The sequence below is a fragment of the Pangasianodon hypophthalmus genome, chromosome 2 (genome assembly GCF_027358585.1).
Source record: "Pangasianodon hypophthalmus isolate fPanHyp1 chromosome 2, fPanHyp1.pri, whole genome shotgun sequence".
Taxonomy (NCBI): domain Eukaryota; kingdom Metazoa; phylum Chordata; class Actinopteri; order Siluriformes; family Pangasiidae; genus Pangasianodon; species Pangasianodon hypophthalmus.
The window spans coordinates 6,999,418-7,021,440 of record NC_069711.1 but is presented as its reverse complement, the minus strand read 5'-3'; the positions used below and the strand labels follow the sequence as shown (position 1 = coordinate 7,021,440).

General features: G+C 36.3%; 1 protein-coding gene across 1 annotated transcript in view; it reads left to right on the top strand.

The window, feature by feature from the left end:
* LOC113529215 (contactin-4) overlaps positions 1 to 7,968 on the top strand; it is a 127,006-nt gene extending 119,038 nt beyond the window's left edge. The window contains exons 22-23 of the mRNA XM_026918266.3: positions 1,788 to 1,956; positions 7,070 to 7,968. Coding sequence (XP_026774067.3) covers positions 1,788 to 1,956; positions 7,070 to 7,164 — 264 coding nt within the window. The 3' untranslated portion in view covers positions 7,165 to 7,968. The remainder of the gene's footprint in view (positions 1 to 1,787; positions 1,957 to 7,069) is intronic.
* Positions 7,969 to 22,023: the final 14,055 nt, after the last annotated feature.

Below are 22,023 nucleotides of genomic sequence, written 5' to 3'. Positions count from 1 at the left end.
TTTTTCCCAACAATGTGTTTGGAAGAGAAACTATTTTTTTTTTTTTTAATGAAATGCTTAGAACAGTTCTGTGTACTCTGTTTCCATGAAGCTTCTGGAGGATTATGGGCTTGAAAAAAAAAAAAGAATTCAGTAATGCAGCTCCCTCTCTGTCTATAAGTGTGTGTAAGTATGTGTGCGTGTGTGATAATTTGCTCCAATATTTACATTTACAGCATTTAAGGAATGGCCGTTTCCAGAGCAACTTACAGATTATTATTATTATTGTTGTTGTTGTTGTTATTATTATTATTATTATTATTATTATTATTATTATTATTATTATTATTATTGTTATAACCAGTGAGACCAGAGGGATATCATTTAGTGGTCAAACCTCATTGTTTAATTGTTGAGCAATTGAGATTTTAGCCCTCCCATCTAATATTACCACCAGCTGCCAGTGGATATTATGGTGTAAAGATGTCACTACAGAATGTCACCATGCATTCTATGTATTGCCTATCTTACAGCCAGCATTATATCAGAGATGTCCATATGCACTTAACAGTATGCATCACTGTATCACACCTCCAAAGGCGTTACAGGAATCTAAATTAAAAATATAAAGCAAATGTTTCTCCTCACATGATAATGTGTTTTCATCACAAATTTACAACTCTGCAAAACACACATCCTGCTACACAAGTCTGTCACAGTGCTAAAACAGCAGTAAACTCTGGAGGTGACAGCATACCATATTGCATATACCAGTTTTTCAATATGCAATTCTATACATTGTAATAATCTGATATGACAATGATGTTGTTAACTTTTTTCTAGACTGTAACTTTTCTAAACTTTTGCTGAAGGGGAAGAATTCTGCCCACTCTCTGTAAATGTTTTGGATCTTAGTGAGGGAAAAAAATAAATTATACAGAAGTGTATAAGGTGTAGCTACTTTAGTTCAGGAACAAAATTAACCCCCTAAAACATCCATCTTCATAGATTCCAATTCATAAAATACCAATTCTGCAATCGTACAACACACCAATTTATTAAACCTAAACCTAGTCCAAACTAAATTATCAATAAGATGTCTTTAGAATTCCATAATGTACACATGCTTCAGCATTACAAAGTCATTTTCAAGTAAAAATACTTTCAGTGTGTAGCTGGTTACATAACACAATATAAAAACACCACTTATAGATAAAATTATAAGCTTGAAGTAAGCCTAGGAATGTTGACTGAACACCTCAATTAATATATCATATTCAATATTAATCATTATTTAACCAACAAATCAGATAAACTGATTTTCTGTTTATCTGAACGTGATAGACAGAACGTTTTTCAGAACGTGAAGGGTTTTGTGCAACCCAGTCTCACAGGTCCACATGCAACCTATTTGCAGCACTTTATATATGTTGAATATCAATGTTCTGGCACAACATATTTTAATCTAGCTAAACTTTACCACTAAACCATTTGAATAAGATTGATATGTAATAAATAATTTCACCTTTTTTTAAACATATTGACCATTGCCCACTTCATGCATAAGGTTAGTGATTTTCATGACATACAGTATGAGTAGACTTACTGGCTTATGCAACTTCTCATCTTATTATTGAGTTAAGACATCTTTGCATGTGTTATTAAGTTAAGAATTATTGAATAAAGACATCTGCATCTTAAAATTAATTTCAATTATTATTATGTTAATATATAATGAATTGGACACTAGTTGTTTTGATATATTACAGATATATCATTGAATCTAACACAGATCAGTTGTCTTTCAGGTGATGTACCATCAAAACTGGCACAAAGGCACCAGCATAGTGGAAACAAATCAGACATCATTGGAGCTACAGGTTCCAGCAGGAGAAGATCTGCTTATACAGATCAAAGCCTTGAGCGATGGAGGAGACGGCAGCTACAGCAGTCCAATTCATATACCAAAGATGTCCAGTAAGGATTCCCTCATTCACAGTTTTATTTTGGGTCAACAGCCCAGACAATGCTAATGATTATTAATAATCATTAAAAATAGTAGACAAAGTTAGCATTATGCAAAACCTGACATCATATGCACAGTTTCTAGCAATAGTGGCAATGTTAATAGAAAGAAAAAGTTAAATATTGTTCAAAAGTAGTTGCATGGGTAAAGCATATTAAAGATGTCCAGTGAGGCATTGCCCATTTGCAGCCTTCCTTTGGGCCAACGGATCCAAAAATGCTAAAGTAATACTGAGTGGAAAATACAGTTTCTCTCAGTTGCTTACACATTTCTCCTAAGACATTTCTCAAAACAATACCCATCTTTTACAGTAATTCCCATTGAAACCTTGAAGCCAGCTGAAACCATGAGCACTGCTCAAAATAAAATGTCCACCTCAAGAATTCCCCTCAAACATTTATCTTATAAATCTGTACAATACATTATGTTTTATACACAGGACTAATCAACTGAGAACAGTCAAAAGTGTATGCAGTGATTGCTGTACATATCAGCATACACTGAATCATTTATTGATGCATGTATTTACTTTGTAGATGTTGGGTTCACAAAAATATAAACTGTTTCTTATTTAGTTATGTATATATTTAAGCTAGAGATGTAGTCAGAGTTTATGACTTAAGTTCACAAGACACATCAATCATTAGGAGGGAAAAGTTGTCTGAGTCAGCTTATGCAGGTGCTTATGTTGATTTTCTGGGCAAACCATTCAGATCAGTACATTTAGCCATGTACATTTTATGCCTCTTAGGTTGTGAGAAATTTCTTGATTAGAGATGTTTTTAAATAGCGTCTAGACCACAACCTTTAAAGACATGCACTTGCTTTTAAGCCTGGAAAAACTGGGGGCTAGAAAATGTGGATAGAGAAGATCTTTTTTTTTCTTTGCTGTCAAATGCAATACGGTGTACCATAAAAACAAAGGAAAAAAATAAATAAACAATTAAATAAAAAAAAAAAAATAATATAATGATATATAAATAACAAGATGGCAAGCATTCAAATAAATACTCAGTAGGTATGGAGGAATATTTCACACTAGCTGTTTTTTTTTTTTTTTTCCAACTCAGATGTATGAGTCTACTTCGCAAGCAGTTCTGTCCCATTATATATTATGAAGGGCCAAAAAAGAAATAATGGAAATAAAAGGAAATAATGAAATCTGAATATATATTTATAAATCCTGAATATAAAGAATATAAACTGTAATCAAATAAACATAATCTGTATATATAAATGTAAATCCGAATACATACTTATAACTCTGAACATGTAAAACAATGTAAACAACAATGTAATTGTGAATATATAAATGTAAATCCTGAATATATAGTTATAAACCCTGATATATTCATACATTTTATCAGCCATATTGATAGGCAAGTTCTTAATGTTTTCATATTTGACTAAACCAATAAACATGCTTGGAGTGATCAATCAGTTTTTGTTTTTGTGTCAATAAAGTCATTATTCGTCAACAGATTGTTGACAATTTCCTTAGCCCTCTCAGTCATGCTGAATTCTGCAGAAAAGCCACATAGTATTAACACTGTTAACAGACTGTGAGGACCCTTTGGCACTACGGCCAGCCTTCTGTAAAGTAGAGGAACATACTCCCTTTGGTTTAGATAAGTGATGTGCACTTAAAATAATTATATAATAGTACAATATTTATTGTATACTGAATGTATAGGCCTACTGTTTTCATAAAAAAAATTAACAGGTCTGTCTAGTGACATGCTTGGTCATAAAGATATATTTATATTGAGATGTGGACAATATATATTCAGGATTTACATTTATATATTCAGAGTTATAACTATATAATCCGATTTACATTTATATATTGCGATTTACATTTATATATTCAGAATTATAACTTTATATTCAGGATTTATGAACATATATTCAAATTTCATATAATTATTTCCTTTTTGGCCCTTCATAAATGCACTTCACAGCACAGAGAGAGAAGACTTGCAGACTACTGTCCTTTAGTTTTCATGTTAGTGATATAATTACAATATACCTACACTATAATAGTCATATAACTTGTATTTTAGCAAAAGCAGTACTGTAGTGTAAATACAGGCCAAGCCTAAACTGTATTTATGCTTGTCGTCATGGTTGTAATCCGTGCTTGTATTACAATGCTTGTATTAGGAACATTAATTACATTTAGATATGCCCTAATAATCCAACTGACAGCTAAGTTGGAACAGAAAATGTTTGTTCATACCGTTGAGTCAGAATAGTACAAACTGACTGGGACAGGAAAAAAAATTCATTCAGTCAGACGTTGTGGGTAATCTTTTTAATAATCAATTCAGTAGAAGAATACTTGTCATGAAGGTCATTGACCAATGTGGACAATCCAAAATGATCATGGGAGGAAACAAAAGCTCAGTATTTGAAATTATTTCAAATAATTGTGAAGTTATATGTGTGGTAAAATGGGAACAGTTCTGACCTTGAACTTAAGTTGATATTTCCTGTGTAATATTGGCTCGAGTGAGGAGCAGCATTAAGTCCTGTGCCACTGTCTGAGAGCAACCACATTATGTCACATTGAAATTCATGCTTTAGGCTTTAAATACACTCAAAAAACAATGGTATGCCAGTCATGAGCAATATAAAATCCATAAATATGACACTATTAATTATTTAATCATTTAAAGCCCTGTAAAGTGTTTCACACAGAGGATATCAGAGGAAACACCATCTTAATCTGAGACATTGCTTAGCTCGAGGACCAAATGTTTTGATGAATTACACTATATTATTAATTAAAGCTGTAACCATACCAAATGAATGCTTGGTAAGCTTATCTTTTAAACCAGGGGGACGTTTGGGGAGGACATTAGAATCATTTTATTAATTTGACAACTCAAAATAGCAAATTAAACCCTAATAAAATAGCCTACACCACTGTACACTTTACCACTGCATGTCCTTGATTTTTAGTATCTCATGGGTGCTTTAAATTGTCAACGCATGATAATAAAATACATATTTTTTTCTTTACTTGTCTAGTAATTTAATATTACTTGAAGTATCAAGAGTAGACACAGCATTTACCAACACTGTGTAAGCTTCCTGCTTTCTGCCACTGTACTTTAAGTTCATCATGCAAAAAAAAAAAAAAAAGAATTAGATGTGCTGGATCAAGTGCTCATAAGCTGCCAAATGATCAGGGTGATTAACGGAGTAATTTGCAGTGATTAACATGATAATTACAACTATGACTATAAATATATATATATATTGGCAATATATTAGACTCCTAGATGTTTATTTGAATGCTTGCCTTCTGATTCCTATACCATTTTGCTAATATTGGTAATGACCAAGAAAAAAGTAGGGAAGAGTTAGCACTGTGCAAACATTTCACTTAGCTTCATCTACACTAATCAGACATAACACAAAAACCACCTGCCTAATATTCTGTAGGTCCCCCTTGTGTGCCAAAACAGCTCTGATCTGTCAAGGCATGGACTCCACAAGATCTCTGAAGGTATGCTGTGGTATGTGGCACCAAGACGCTAGCGGCAGATCCTTTATGTCCTATAAGTTGTGAGGTGGGGCCTCCATGGATCAGACTTGTTTGTCCAGCACATCCCAAAGATGCTCGAATGGATTGAGATCTGGTGAATTTGGAGGCCAAGTCAACATCTTGAACACTTTGTCATGTTCCTCAAATCATTCTTGAACAATTTTTGCAGTGTGGCAGGGCGCATTATCCTGCTGAAAGAGGGCACTGCCATTAGGGAATACTGTTGCCATGAGGGGTCTACTTGGTCTGCAGCAATGTTTAGGTAGATGGTTCATGCCAAAGTAACATTCACATGAAAGCCAGGACCCAAGGTTTCCCAGCAGAACTTTGCCCAGAGCATCACACTGCCTCTGCTGGCTTGTCTTCTTCCCAAAGTGCATCCTGGTGCCATCTCTTCTCCACATATGCGACGCACACACACCCGGCCGGTAAATGAGAATGTGATTCATCAGACCAGGCTACTTTCTTCCATTGCTCCATGGTCCAGTTCTGATGTTCACGTGCGCATTGTAGGAGCTTTCAGTGGTGGACAGGGGTCAGCGGAGGTCACGTGCATTAATGAGTCTTGATGAGCGCCCATGACCCTGTCACCAGTTCACCAGTTGTCCTTCCTTGGACCAATTTTGGTAGGTACTAACCACTGCATACCGGGAACACCCCATAAGACATGCTGTTTTGGAGATGCTGTGACCCACTCATCTTGGCCTTTGTCAGAGTTGCTCAGATCCTTACGCTTGCTCATTTTACCTGCTTCACATCGACTTTGAGAAATGACTGTTCACTTGCTGCCTAATATATCCCACCCCTTGACAGGTGCCATTGTAATGAGATAATCAATGTTATTCACTTCACCTGACAGTGGTTTTAATGTTATAGCTAATCAGTATATACCATAGATGTCTGGTGAGGCTTTACTCATTCACAGCCTCATTTAGGGTTAATGGACTTAACCATGTTAATGTTGAAAATGTCCACAACCTCATACTGAGTCAGCAGTCAAAAATGCTAATGCTGTTAATAATTAATGTAAAGATGCTGCAGCTTTATAAACACATTTACCTTGCTCCACTCATTCATCTTGCTGTATCCAAAATTGCTAATGTTATACCTAATGGAGTATGGGTAGATTTAGCACTATGAAAGACCTTTGCTACAACAGCTCCATTCAGACATCAAATATGTCCTGTGAGGCTCATTTTTATTCAGTCTCATTTTGGGTCAATGGAATCAACAAAATCAATGTTACTAACAGTTAATAGAACATTGTAGGTTAGAGTCAGCATTCACCAAGAAATAGCCCATTTCAGATACGTAAGATGTACAGTCAACAACTGAGGTTTTAGTTTGCTCCCATTTTGGTTCAACAGATCCCAATTAGCAATATGCTAATGTTGATTTGTGAGTATAAAAATGCACATAAACCAAATAAACTAATGTGTACACTGATGATACATATGCTATTTCATCTAACTAAGATTATGTATTCTTCATATATGTTTTCTTTGTTTCAGATCTGAACTCAAGGGGCTACTTCAGCTCTGATGCAAACAAGATGGTCCATGTCCATGAAGTAGCATTTCTTATTCTATCATGGCTGCTTCTGTAGAATTTTTCCCCTTGATTAGCACAAGCTGAAAAGAAAATCAAGCGTTGAATACTGTTTAAGATGAAAATACACTATGTGGAAGTAATTTATTTATGTCATAAGCCCAACAATGTTGAGAGAGACACACAGCCCAATATTTGTTTTTAATTATTGAAGAACTTATGCTTTATCTGTTTAGTTTTATGCAAAAGGGTGAACTGTTGGAGTGTGATTAGGTTTTATTTGTCAGTTTCAACACTTGAGAAAACTTAAAACTCACTTCTACTTTGAAATGTAGTATATTTTGACCTGAAAACAGCATTCAAGAGAAGCAGTCTCCTGGCTCTTCATTAGACTCCTGCTGTTTGACTTATACACTACCTTCTCCTGTTAGTGCAGAAGTCTATCTAAAAGAGCATGAATGTGTTTTTCGCACTGTTTGAGTTTTGCACCCATGAGTTTGTTAAACTGTTATAGAATGCCTGATAAATGGTTGACATCTGTAATAATTAATCAGACATTTTGCCTTCATTATGCAATAGAAGATTGAAGTTTAGTGTGTGTATGTGGGGGGGAAGCAATTTGTCAAGCCAAGTTCTGTTTTATATATATATATTTTGCTGTTTTGTGAGAGTCACACTGATAATGATCTAAGAAACATACCCTCATTTTAATGCATTCATTTTCCCTCAGATTATTTGGTATGGAGTATGTCTGCTTCAAATCTCAATAGAATTGTTTTCATCATTATTCTTTAGATGAAACCAGTGAGGCCTTCTTTGAAGGTACAATATTTAAATGAAATTGCAATTAACTCTCATTATCTTATATATATATATATATATATATATAGTATGTCTATATACTTTGTTCTCATGGAAAATTCATGTATCATAAGAAATGTTTCAAACCTGTAGCAATCCATTATCCCTTTTCAGCTTGTAGCTACAATTACCATTGACCCTGGACATGAACTATTATTAATGTTTAATGTTTTACATTTTTTTTATTATATTATTAATGAAATAATTGTGAGACCAATTTCCATTTTTGTGTTGAAGTCCAATATTTTTGTATTTTATTAGTATAGGGATCTTGTTCAGTTGCCTTCCATGTGGTCATTATTGGTCCTTACTGTCATTATTCCAGTTTGTCAAGCAGTTTAATACTTTTGTATTAATATCTTAATTGTCTCTGTGAGATGTAACAGGAGCATAATAAAATTTCATATTGAAATTCTAACCTTCGAATTTCCCAGCCAACAAAAACAACACACAGTAACACTTCAGGCCATTGTTTACCTTTCTCATTATTAACATTGCTAGCAAAATCACATTTTGCATAGACTTCCTACTATGTTCATTGGCGACTAAGTCTTCAATTTTAACTGCATTTAGGTTGGTGGGTCAGCCTAGAAAGAGCATTTTTGCTCTCTGATTGATCCTCAACATAACTGTCCAATAAGGTCCTAATTTACTAAAAGATCACATGGGGGTTACAAAAAAAACAAAAAACATTAATTATGTAACATCCTTGGAGGACTATCTCTTTCACATTAGCAAAATAGCATATTTTTTGAGTGCTTGCCAAATATGCATTTTGGAACATTTCTACCTAAAGGTACAATATACAGACAAATAGATTAATTCTGACCTGCAATGTAATTTACTGACCCCGAATGTGACATTGAGAATAGATATTGTCTGTGCAAATACCATATGCTATTTGGCTTGTGTCGAAGAGGACTTAACCAGCATCAAGACCAGAGCCTAAAAATCTAAATGTCAAGAAATTCAAGAAATTACAAACATATAATATAGACATAGTGTGCACAGAATACAATTTAATAAAAGAAATTTTCTGTCCAGTTTTCAGTTTAAAAATAGGTAATTGGTTTTCATTTAGGCTTAATTTGCAGCTAATAAACAGTTATTCTAAATTTTAAAAATAAATAAATAATAAAAATTTTAACAATAAATGTTTGTGTCAAACTTTTATTCATAATCGGATTTAATTAACCATGTATTAGCCATATGCAAAATAAATTCCTCTTGCATATATTAGGTTCAGTTGGAGAAATGCATTTTCTCATATTTCAGAAATACACATTGGAGCTGGAGGACTGTGGGGAAAAAATGAACATGATTAACTTTGTATAAGTGTGATGCAATTATATGTAAGTGTAGACAGAAATGATGCAATATGAATGACCAAACCTTCACCAAAATGACTAGCCAGTACTAGTAAGGTAACAGCACTAGTTGGTACATTAATGTGAATGACTTTTTGAATGTCTCGTTGGTCATCTTGTTTATCAGAGAATAAGGATTCCTGTTTCAAGCTTGCTTCCATGCAAGAAACATAGATGCATCTGATCTGACTATACATGGTTGTTACTGTACAGGCATAGGTATTCTGGTGAGTGATGATAGCAATACAAAAGTGAAATTGTCTAGCTTATTCCTTTATAACAGTTTAATAAATTTTTATGTGGTTAAGCTTGTTTTATAGTAGCAAATAAATAATGTACACACACCACACACACACACACATATGTATATATTACATTATATATTATATTATATATTTACAATATATATATATTCATTCATATTTCATATTCATATTCATATTCAGTAATTTGATTGGCTACAAAATACCCTGAACTGTAAGCATTCCTTTGCTTTTTTTATTTACACAAGTTTGACATTAAAATATGAAACTAGGTTGAAGTCAGTGTGTCATATAAAGTTTTCATGATAAGGATTTTGTGGGAGGGGAGAAAAAGAAAACCTATGCGAGTACATTTCCTGGTGCTCTGAGGAATAAGCTTGTCAGGAACACAGCTGAGCGTCTCGGCATGGCTGTAATCTCCCGAGACCTGCTCCAACTTATCAGACTGCTGGGGGATTTAATTGTAAGTGGTAGACCATCTAAAACCTAGAGCATGTGTAATAGGAAGCAAGAAAAGTCTTTTTTTGATGTCCTCCTTGCCATTTTGTTCTCTGCCCCTCAATACCAGCTCTGATTCTGGCACAATTTGCCATTTTAAAATGATCCTCTCTCTGATCCTCTTAAATTAATGGCTTCACTGGAGCCCATACAGCTTTCTGGGAAGTAAGACACGGAAACATCTCCTATTTAACACTTTTGGGCAGCTGATGTGTCCATTTAGTCAGAGAAAATGGCGAAAATGCACCTTTGTTCATTCTTCAATCTATATTCATCTAGGATTTTGGTACTGTGGCATCTCTGAACTGTGAATTTCCAAGCCACAAGAGCAATGAAAGTATAAGTTTATGGTTTTTTGGGATTATATATGTCTGTGTAATTATACATTTGCTGAAACATCATGCTGCACCATTGATTATTTTATACACCAACTAATCTCAGCACTTACATGATTCTGGGATTTTCATAGCATTTGTGTTCAGACTGTCCCTTTCCCATCAATAATATTATTGATAATAGCCGCTTTTGTCTCAGACAATATTTTCATTATAGATGGATATCCGTTCGCTCAAGTAGGGCATATTAAAAATTCTCCCTGGCGGCACTGTAATGAATCTTATGCAAAAATGAAAAAGGCTGAATTCTGTCCCATAATTTCTCACAGATAGCCATAGCAGTATGTGGGAAGCACCTTGACTCAGGGGAACCTATGGCTATTGGAATTAATCATTATGGTGATAGAATAGGGCTGTCATAGTTCATTTTGTTGGTGGTGGGATGCCACTGAGGAGGGACCAGTGAGATAATAAATGGTTTAGGAGTTATGCATATTAAGTGGGAAAGCTGAAAAGGCAATCTGAGGCACCAGGAAAGGGTGTGAAAGATCGCACAGCCTGGTTAGAGGGACTAGGAGTGGAAAAAAGATGTAGGACTAGATTCGCGTGATCTCTTGGGAGAAGTGACATAAAGCATATATAGATAAGGACACTGCAGGTGTCTGAGCTAATGTCTGAGCTAATGGTGTATAAAATTTAACTGCCATATACAGGTTGTCATAAGATGTACAAAATTGAATATAGTTTCAGAAATTTTAATCTAGAACATACATAATTGTTGTATAAAATGTTCTTGCAATAACTATAATTTAAAAAAAAGCAATAAAATTACTTTTGGGTCATGGCATCCAACATCAGTAAAGAGAGACTGTTGCAAAAATGACAAATCAAGACCTATGATGTTGTCTTGTGTGTTCTATATGATATAATTTTTTGGCCAATTCAACATATAAATATAATAAAGTTAGTATTACCATCTATCACTGTGATTAGCAGAAAAGCATCTCAGAGTGCTGATAGATATTTATTTTGTGAATTAACAAACATAAGCAGTATTCTACTTCATTGTTCATTTTGCCTTCCGTGTTATATCAATTAATATTATTGCAGGTCAACTCACTGATTATTCATCTTGCTCTGTCTTACAGAAGCAGTGACTCATGACCATAGATTTTGGTGGGACAGGACAGCATTAATAAAAACATAGCCACGAACAAAATTAAGTTGAAAAGCTATCACACTTGACATTTGCTATAGGCTACTATTTAGAATTTTTAGAGTAACTTTGTAATAGGCAGTTAAGGGTTGACACAGCATACAGTCATCTACCTTACTGTCTAGCAGCATATTTAGAAGAGCTGTAGATTTACATTTGTTTAACTGTGTTGAATGCAGCAGGTATGTGTCCTGTTGCATTGTGCAAGACACAAAAGAAGAGCTAATATAATTAACCAGGGTTGCCAGGTTTCAGCAATATTTCCAGCACAGCTACATCTCAAAAACCACATAAAAGACCTGAAACTAGCCCCACTATTAGCACTTGTTGCAGTTTACCCATTTTTAACCACTCGGCTTAAATCTGTCAAATTGTTAGTCACTCAAAAAGGGTATTCATATTTCAGTGGAATTTGAAATGTACGGAGTTGTGAATGAGGACTTTATGATGATTAACATTTGTTGACTAACTGACATACAGCAAGGCCAATTCTTTTGTTTCTGATTAATAATTGGTTGCATATCCCTTTCTTGCAATAACTCCATGAAGCCAATGACCCACTGACCTAACTGTTACAGCTTCTTTCAGTTGTTGTTTGTTTTGGGGCTTCTCCCTGCTGTGAAAAGCATGCTAAGTTGGATTAAGGTCTGGTGATTGACTTGGCCAGTCTAAAAGCTTCCACCTTTTCCACCGATGAAGTCCGTTGTTGAGTTGCCAGTGTGTTTTGGGTCATTGTCTTGCTGCACGAAGAAGTTCCTCCCAATTAGATCGGATGCATTTCTCTGTACAGTGACAGACAGAATGTTTCGCTAGACTTCTGAATTCATTCTTCTGCTACCATCATGAGTAACATCATCAATAAAGATTAGTGTGCCCATTCCAGAATCAGCCATGCAAGCCAAAGCCATGACACTCTCGTGCTTGACCGATGAGCTTGTATGTTGAGCACATCCTTCCTTTCTCCACACTTTGGCCTTTCCATTACTTTAGAGGTTGATCTTGGTTCCAGAGCTTTTGTGGTTCATCTCTGTATTTCTTTGCAAATTCCAGTCTGGCCTTCCGATACTTACTGCTGAAGAGTAGTGGTATGGTATGGCCTCTATATTTCTGCTCACAAAGTCTTCTTCAAACAGTGGATTGTGATACCTTCACCCCTGCCATGTTGAAGACTGTTGATGTCACTGACTGTTTTTTTTTTTTTTGAGAGGGTTTTCTTCACAGCACTCACAATGTTTCTGTCATTAATTTCTGTTGTTTTCCTTGGCCGACCTGTTCTCTGTCTGGTTGTTAGTACACCAGTGGTTTCTTTCTTTTTCAGGACTTTCCAAATTGTTGTATCGGCTATGCCCAATGATTTTGCTATGATTCTGCTTGATTTTTCCTCTTTTCTCAGCTTCAAAATTGATTGCTTTTCATGGACAACTCTCTGATCTTCATGTTGGTTTATCTTTTTTTAACAAAAAAAATCCAGTCTTCACAGGTGACATACAGGGCTCACACAAAGAATAGACATTCAGAGCTATTAATTGTTTAAACAATCTATCTAATTCGGCATACCTGAGCAACAAGAAATACCTGTCAGTCATATGTTTTATCACTTAAAAAATATGTGGGTTCAAACAAAAGGAGCCATATTTTACACATAACACATCTGGATGCAAATATCAGGAAATGAAAGCTGAAATTCTGATCTATTGTCTAATATTCATTTTTTGATCTCATATCCAAATGCCAGTTCACTGTATAGAAAAAAAACCCCAAAGAATTGGCCTTGCCATTCAAATACTTTCAGAGGGGACTGCATATAGTGGGGCCCTGCTATTGACAAGCACCCAATGATTATAGAGATGGATAGAAAAGGAACAGCTGAGTTATTTTCATGGGTGTTTTCATAGCTCTTGATTTTCAAATATATTTTTACAGCTGTTTATTTTCAACTTCTAAAAAAATAATCCATTAAAACATATGAAATATACAGCCTACTACTACAAATATGCACAAAAAAGTCACTACTGCAGCAGGTCAGAGCAATTCTGTAATATTTTTTTCCACCACATAAAATATTCCACTACATGATGATGAATAATTCATTGAGGTCCAAAGTAATAATGTCAATATCAGGTGCTAGTCATTAAGATAAGAGACTCTTAAGAGACTACAGTATTTAACACGGTGTGTTGGAGGTGTATGTGCATTGCAATTTAAATGCAGTGTATATCATTACTATTTGACCTTCTTTATGAATAAAAAAAAAAGATCTTTTTAGTAGATTTAGATTGTTAAACCCTGAAGTGGAGAATATGAACATAAATCAAGCATAACAGTAACTCCTTTGACACAAAAGAAAAGCTGTTTCTGTGTTTTACATAACCAGATTGATGTACCTGATTCCACATGGGAGTGTCACAGTATAGAAATATGGTTGGCATGAAGAAATGTGTTTCAAAGAAGATAAAACCAACACAGGGCTCAAGAGGTGTGGAGAGTCAGGTTAAGGTGGTTGTAATCTGCAAAGCAGCACCTTGGACTACTTGGCCCATAAGTTGGCATGAAAAAAGAGAGTGAACACTGACAAAGCTGGTCTCTGCAGTTGAAATGTTGGATACCCCTTAGGATTGTGAAAATAAATAAACAATTAAATAAATAAATAATTTTAAAATGATTATTGTTGGGGGGTAGGAAATCCATAACTCCACTTGTCATGAGAAAAAAGGTGTTCTGATCAAATACAGTGTTTGATAGACTGAACCTGACTTTAAGACCCTGCCAATTGTTAATTATAATAATACAGTTTTATAACAAAGCATGTATGCAGTGTTGATGCAAAATAACTATTTAGGAAGTATTTGCAGTCAGTGTAAATATATACTGAATGTTTCCTAGAATTTTATGATGTATTTTATAGAAGAAAAGTTTTGTCGCAATCCTTATTTTAACACAACTGGCATTTCAAGAAATCCTTATTTAGCTACCAGTATGGCAAGTGTTTTTTTTTTTTACATCATTGTTTAAGAATCAACTTATTATATTCATTATACTTGCTTACTATAAACTGTTAATAAACAATTTATTTTTACTCTACTAGTTATTACTTTGAGCTTTCTTCTGCTCCAGAACGATATATTGGATTGGGTCTTTTCTCAGTTGGCTCATCTATTTGCATTTTTTTTCCTAAATTAGTATTGCACATCTATTGAACATCTAAAGAAATTAGAAATTACAGTCATCTTAGTACATAATTAAAATGAACAGCAAGACTGTTAACTTGGTCTACAACACAATGGGTCAGGCAATTGGCAAACAGAATACACTAGGCTAGGACTATACGGAAGTAAGTCAAAGCCAGAATGTCTTTCAGAACTCCCAGTCTCTGACTCATCACTGGCAGAAAGCAGCAGAAAGAAAGGAAGACTGTCCACATTATTTACAGGCGTGTGTGATAAACAGGTGTGCTTGATCAAAAGTCTGGTGATTGAGAGGAAGTGTCATGTGAATAGTCAGGTGATGCAGTCTGCTGTTTGATACCGGACTTATGAAACTGAGTTCATGTTATTGACCGGTACAGTTTGTGAAGTGATTTGCTTCAAACAGAGTTTGTATTTTTGAAAGAGGCTGGCAGTCATGTTTTGTTATATAGGCATTCCTTATTCCACTAGACTTAGTGGCTGGCAGAAGACAGATGTCCTCTGGTAATAGCATTTATTTTCTTATACATATCATTATTATATAATATCTTATATTTGTCTTTTTACCATTAATGTAATTTTTTTTCTAAAAGCTCACTTATACGTGAGGTATATATATATATATATATATATATATATATATATATATATATATATATATATATATACACACCTTGGAGAATCTGCAAAATGTTAATGTTTACACATAGTCCACAAGACAAAATTATAATTTTGTATGAATTTACACAAATTAACCAGTTCAAATGTTTACATACACTTGATTCTTAAGAATATGAAAAGCCCTCCAAATGACAATTGGCCTTCTGCATGGATAAATAAATTGACTAGTGATTTTAATTTCAATTTAAATGCAATTTTGATTTAAATGCCAGAGGGGTGTAAACTTTTGAACAGGATGATCGATGTTAATTGTTATTATTTCGTTTAAAGATCTTATTTTTTCAGTTAGTACTGCCCTTCAGAAGCTACATAAGATATTTACATGTTTCCCAGAAGACAACAGTTCAAGTTTTTTTATCCACTGTTGGAAAGGGGTCAAGTATGCAGAAGATGCTGGAAAAGCAGAGAATGTGCAGCACCTGGAGGATTTTTCTGAAGAACAGTGGACATTTTAATTGCTCAGGACAAATAAGGGACTCAAGAACAACTATCACAAAACATAAAAACAGTCGATGATCATCCAAGTAACGACACACAGTATATTGTTACCCTATTTTGTTGCATGTCTTGATCAAAAGTTCCAGAACTTTCCATCTGTTCCATTCCAAATTTACATCTGCTAAAGGAGCAAAGGGCAGTCTCTAATTAAGCAATATCACAAAAGCAAGAGTGCTGTTGTACTGAACATCAGCCTGCAGCTTACAGCTGAATAACAGCTATGCTGAATACAACAGTGTGATTGCAAGTGTGATATTGCTTTTAGTTCTAGTTAGAGTTCTATAAACAAGAAATTCATACTGAGTAACTGACATTTACAGCATAATATGGCCAAATATTTTGTTTATTTCTTCTGTCAATGAAAATAGTTCCCAAAGAAGCCACAGCTGGACAGCATTGTGTGTTGTCATGCAATGCACAGACTGACTATGAGCCCATAGAAAGTGTATTTCAAGTTTCAATCTAACAACCTATTGCTAGAATTTTATATAGTGCATACAGACAAGTGGAATGATACAATCACTGAGATGTACCAGTGTTGTTATACAAAATATCAGCACTTTTGGAATGCCACTTGTCCAATCAAATTAGCGGACTGGAACTGATGTATAGTATATTATTATTTAATCATGTGGTTTAAATGAACATTTATTCATTTGGTATAAACAAGACCATGAACAAAACAAAATGCAAGAAAGTAACACTCCTTAACTTCAGGTAACTTCTAAACCCAGACTAAACCACAGATGTACAGTGCCCTATGAAAGTATTGGAACGGCAAGGCCAATTCTTTTGTTTTTGCTACACACTGATGACATTTGACGTCACTTCCTGTTTTCGAATTGTTTTGCCGGGAGTTTCTTGCCTGCGTCGGCGTCTTAACTGTACTGTTTCTTTCTTTTTTAAATCAATAATTTTGCGCTATCGTTTTCATCTGTTGTATTTTTTACGTTCTCTTCTACCGTATTTTTCTTTTTTTTTTCTCTCGAAGAGCGCTTTTATATTTTGTTAAGACAGCGAGCGGAGGCCATTCACACCGGATCCACGCCGTCTACAATAATATCAACAAATCTTCGACTAAGGTGCGTTAAACAACATGTCTAACATTCAGCTTGTTCAGTGTGTTGAGTGCAGGATGTTTAGTCACTCTTCCTCCGTCGTTAGTAATAGCTTTATTTGTGATAAATGCATGTTAGTTAGCTCTCTGACGGAGAAGATTGCAGCATTAGAGGTGCGCATCCAGACCTAGAGAGGGTTAGTGAGGGTGAGAGCAGCGTAGTTTCTGTAGGGGAAAGTCTGGATGCCTTAGGCGGAGTTAGCAATCCCCCCACTTCCGGCATTAGAGCCCTCACAGTGGGGCGAATGGGTGATGACTCGGCGGCATAATCGCAAAGCCAAAGCTAACGCTAAGGCTCGCCCACGGGAGCACCACTCCTCTCTGCTTCACGTGTCCAACAGGTTTGCTCTCCTCAGTGAAGCACCCGCTGAGAAACCTGAAGGAGCTCTGGTTATAGGTGACTTTATCTTGCGGCACGTCAAATTAGCTAGGCCTTTAGGGGCACCAGCAGCTTTAGTTAGGTGTATACTGGGAGCCAGGGCACCGGACAAAGCAGGTAATCTTAGGGTCTTAGGCAAGCACAGGTTTTCAAAGGTAGCTATTCATGTAGGAGCTAATGATATACCCCTTCGTCAACCTGAGGTTACTAAGAGTAACATGGTAGAGGTGTGTAAATTAGCGAAGGCGATGTCCGATGCTGTAATATGCTCTGACCCCATCCCTATACGGCGTGGCGATGTAGCTTACAGCGGGTTATGGTCGCTGAACTGCTGGATGTCCAGGTGGTGCTCCAAAAACAATGTGGGCTTTATAGATAATTGGACTATCTTTGAGGGCAAGGCTGGCCTGTTAGGGCGGGACGGTGTCCATCCCACTCGGGAAGGTGCTGCTCTCATTTCTTGCAGCATAGCACATAGTCTCAGAACAGGCCTAGTTAATCGGTGACAATCCAGGGCCAAGGCCAGGGAGCAGACAAGCAGGCTAAACCGACCATCTGCTAGCTACACTGAGTCATCCCTTAGGTTCCACCGTATTGAGACTGTGTCTGTTCCCCGAGCTAAACAAAATTATAGACATACTCAGACAGTTTGTTTAAGTAACCTAATTAACATAAAATTAAATCAAACTGAATGCGTAGCCAGCACCATTGATCTGAAGCTAGGACTGTTGAATATTAGATCTCTTGCGTCTAAAGCGCTTATTGTTAATGAAACCATTACTGATCAGGAGTTCGATGTGCTGTGTTTAACAGAAACGTGGATTAAACCAAACAACTTTTAAATGGAGCTAGTCCTCCCGGGTACAGTTACATACATCAGCCCTGTCTAACTGGCAAAGGAGGAGGTGTTGCAGTCATCTATAATGATAATCTAGGCATCACGCAAAAACCTAGTCATAAGTTCAACACATTTGAAGTTCTTTATACTAACATAACATACGTAGCCACTAAAAATAAATCTACCCAGGTGATTCCATTAATTATTATTTACAGACCCCCAGGGCCATATTCGGAATTCCTATGTGAATTTGAGGATTTCATCTCTAACCTGGTTGTTTCTTTAGACAAAGCATTAATTGTTGGAGACTTTAATATTCATTTTGATAATCCAGAGGACCCTCTGAGAACAGCAGTTGTGTCCATGCTTGATTCAGTAGGGGTTAATCAGAATGTAACAGGACCCACTCATGGTGGTGGTCACACTCTTGATTTAATACTAACATTCAGATTAAATATAGAAAATATGGTCACATTTCCACAGTCTGAAGCCATCTCAGATCATTACCTCATCTCATTTAAAATGTGTCTTAATCATAATATATGCACCTTGCCACGTCACCATGTCAAACGTACTTTCAAGTCAACAACTGCACAGAGCTTTATCAGTAATCTCCCAGATTTACTAACCATGATTGGATCACCGTCTGATCCTAAAGAACTTGACCAGGCAACTGAATGCTTAGAATCAACGTTCTGCAACTTGCTAGATAAGGTAGCGCCACTTAAAAGAAAAATAATTAGGGAGAAAAGGCTAGCACCCTGGTATAGCGATGACACACAAACTTTAAAACAGACCACTTGAAAACTAGAACGTAAATGGCATCAAACTAAATCGGTAGTATTTCTAATAGCATGGAAGGAGAGCCTTTTGAGCTATAAGAAAGCTTTTAGTGCTGCTAGATCAGTGTATCTCTCCACCCTAATTGAAGATAACAGAAATAATTATAGATTCTTATTTAATACTGTAGCAAAATTAACTAGGAATAAGACCACAATAGAAACATGCACACAATCATTATACAGCAGTGATGACTTCATGAATTTTTTCAATGGTAAAATTGAAAATATCAGGCAAGAAATTCAGACTATTAATTTAAAACTGGACAGTTTTAACTAACCCTGTAGACGATAATATAATATCAGATCAACAATTACAATGTTTTACTCCCCTTGAAGAGACTGAACTAATTTTACTAATTTCATCAAAATCATCAACCTGTATACTAGATCCTTTACCTACTTGTTTCCTCAAACAGATAATTCCTGAAATATTTAAACCTCTTTTAAAAATAATCAATTCTTCCCTTAGCTTTGGCTATGTACCTAAATCTTTTAAATTAGCAGTTATCAAGCCCTTGATTAAAAAACCTGACCTTGACCCCTGTCAGCTGTCTAACTGTAGACCAATATCAAACCTCCCCTTTATCTCCAAGGTCCTAGAAAAGGTTGTAGCACAGCAGCTGTGCTCATACTTACATAGGAATAACATTCATGAAATGTATCAGTCAGGATTTAGGCCTCATCATAGCACAGAGACAGCACTGGTAAAAATTGCAAATGACTTACTACTGGCCTCTGATCAGGGTTGTGTCTCCTTGCTTGTGCTGCTTGACCTTAGTGCAGCTTTTGATACCATTGATCATGCTATTCTCCTCGATAGACTAGAAAATGTAGTAGGCATTAAGGGAATGGCCCTTTCCTGGCTCAGGTCTTATTTGACTGATCGTTATCAGTTTGTAAACGTAAATGGTGACTTCTCTTCTCATACTAAGGTAAAGTTTGGTGTTCCACAAGGTTCTGTTTTAGGCCCATTGCTCTTTTCTTTATATATGCTACCTCTGGGCAAAATTATCCGTAAACATGGTATTAGCTTCCACTGTTACGCTGATGACACACAGTTGTATGTTTCAGCAAAGTCAGATGACAGACACCAGCTTAATGAAGTTGAGGAATGTGTAAAAGACATTAGAAATTGGATGCTTATTAAATTTCTTTTACTTAATTCTGACAAGACCACTAGGACCACATGCAGCTAGATTACATAATGATTACTTTCTGATTACATAATAACTCTGGATGGCCTTTCTGTTTCATCATGTGCAGCAGTAAAAGACCTTGGTGTGATTATCGACTCTAATCTTTCTTTTGTAAGCTCATGTAGATAATATCACTAGGATTGCTTTCTTTCATCTCAGAAATATTGCTAAAATAAGAAATATATTGTCACTACACGATGCAGAAAAATTAGTTCCTGCTTTTGTTACCTCTAGGTTGGATTATTGTAATGCCTTACTGTCTGGATGCTTCAGTAGATGCATAAACAAGCTCCAGTTAGTCCAGAATGCAGCAGCAAGAATCCTTACTAGAATCAGAAGATTTGACCACATCACCCCTATCTTATCCACACTGCATTGGCTCTCAATCAAATTTCGTATTGATTATAAAATACTACTATTGACTTATAAAGCACTAAATGGTCTCGTGCCACAGTACCTGAGTGAACTTTTGGTCTTTTATGATCCACCACGCCTACTCAGATCAAAAGGTGCAGGCTATTTGTTGGTACCTCGAATAGTGCGTGCTACAGCTGGGGGTAGAGCTTTCTCTTACAAAGCCCCACAGTTATGGAACAGCCTTCCACTTAGTGTTCGGTGCTCAGACACAGTCTCAGTGTTTAAGTCTAGGCTGAAAATATATTTGTTTAGTCAAGCCTTTAGTGAATAGTACAGGGGCAGGTCTGGAGGGTTCACAGGCATAGAGTGTTGTGGTGAACTGGGATGTTTGGATGCTGTCGCCCTCCCACTCTCACGCGTTCACTCAGGTTTGTCGACAGTGGAGTGGCTGGCTGACTTATGTCCCAGGGTACCCTCATGTCTGTGTTAGCTTCTGGCTTTTAGTTATGCTGTCATAGCTAGTCCTGCCGGAGTCCCTGCTTGCACTTTGCACACAAAGTACAATGTCCTTAACCATTAGAGGACAAAAGCTTACCTAACAATCTCTCTCTCTCCCCCCCTCACTCTCTGTCGAGCTACACATGCTACTTCTGAGATGCCAGTGATCCTGACCCCTTCTGCTCCTCCTCGCTGACTGACCCATCCTGATGCCCCTTCTGCTCCTCCTTGCTGCCTGACCCATCCTTATGCCCTACTTCTGGTTGGAGTTCTCATTGGTTGAGTTCGCTCACTGTTGCTGGCGGCCCCATATGGGCGGTCTGAAGAACCATTTGGTTTGCTGGGGATAGTCCCACCTGGGGGCTGTGGAGATGGCTTGGAGATCACATATTGGGAGCTGTACTGTAATGGCCTGGGACTGTGATTGCTGTAGTGGCTTTGGGGCTGCGGTTGCCATGAACACCTTCGTACTCAGGACTCCATCAGTGGACAGTGGATAGATTTTAACCAACTTCTTGCATAAACTGTGATGAATTTATTGGTTGCACAATTGCACTATTTGTCCATGTAGTACACAATAATAGAAGGGATTTATTTATAATTGGACTATCCATTGCGCCCAGATGAGGATGGGTTCCCTTTTGAGCCTGGTTCCCCTCAAGGTTTCTTCCTCATATCATCTCAGGGAGTTTTTCCTTGCCACCGTCACCTCTGGCTTGCTCATTAGGGATAAATTCACATATTTACAATATTTTTTTTTTGTGAATTCATTTATTCTGTAAAGCT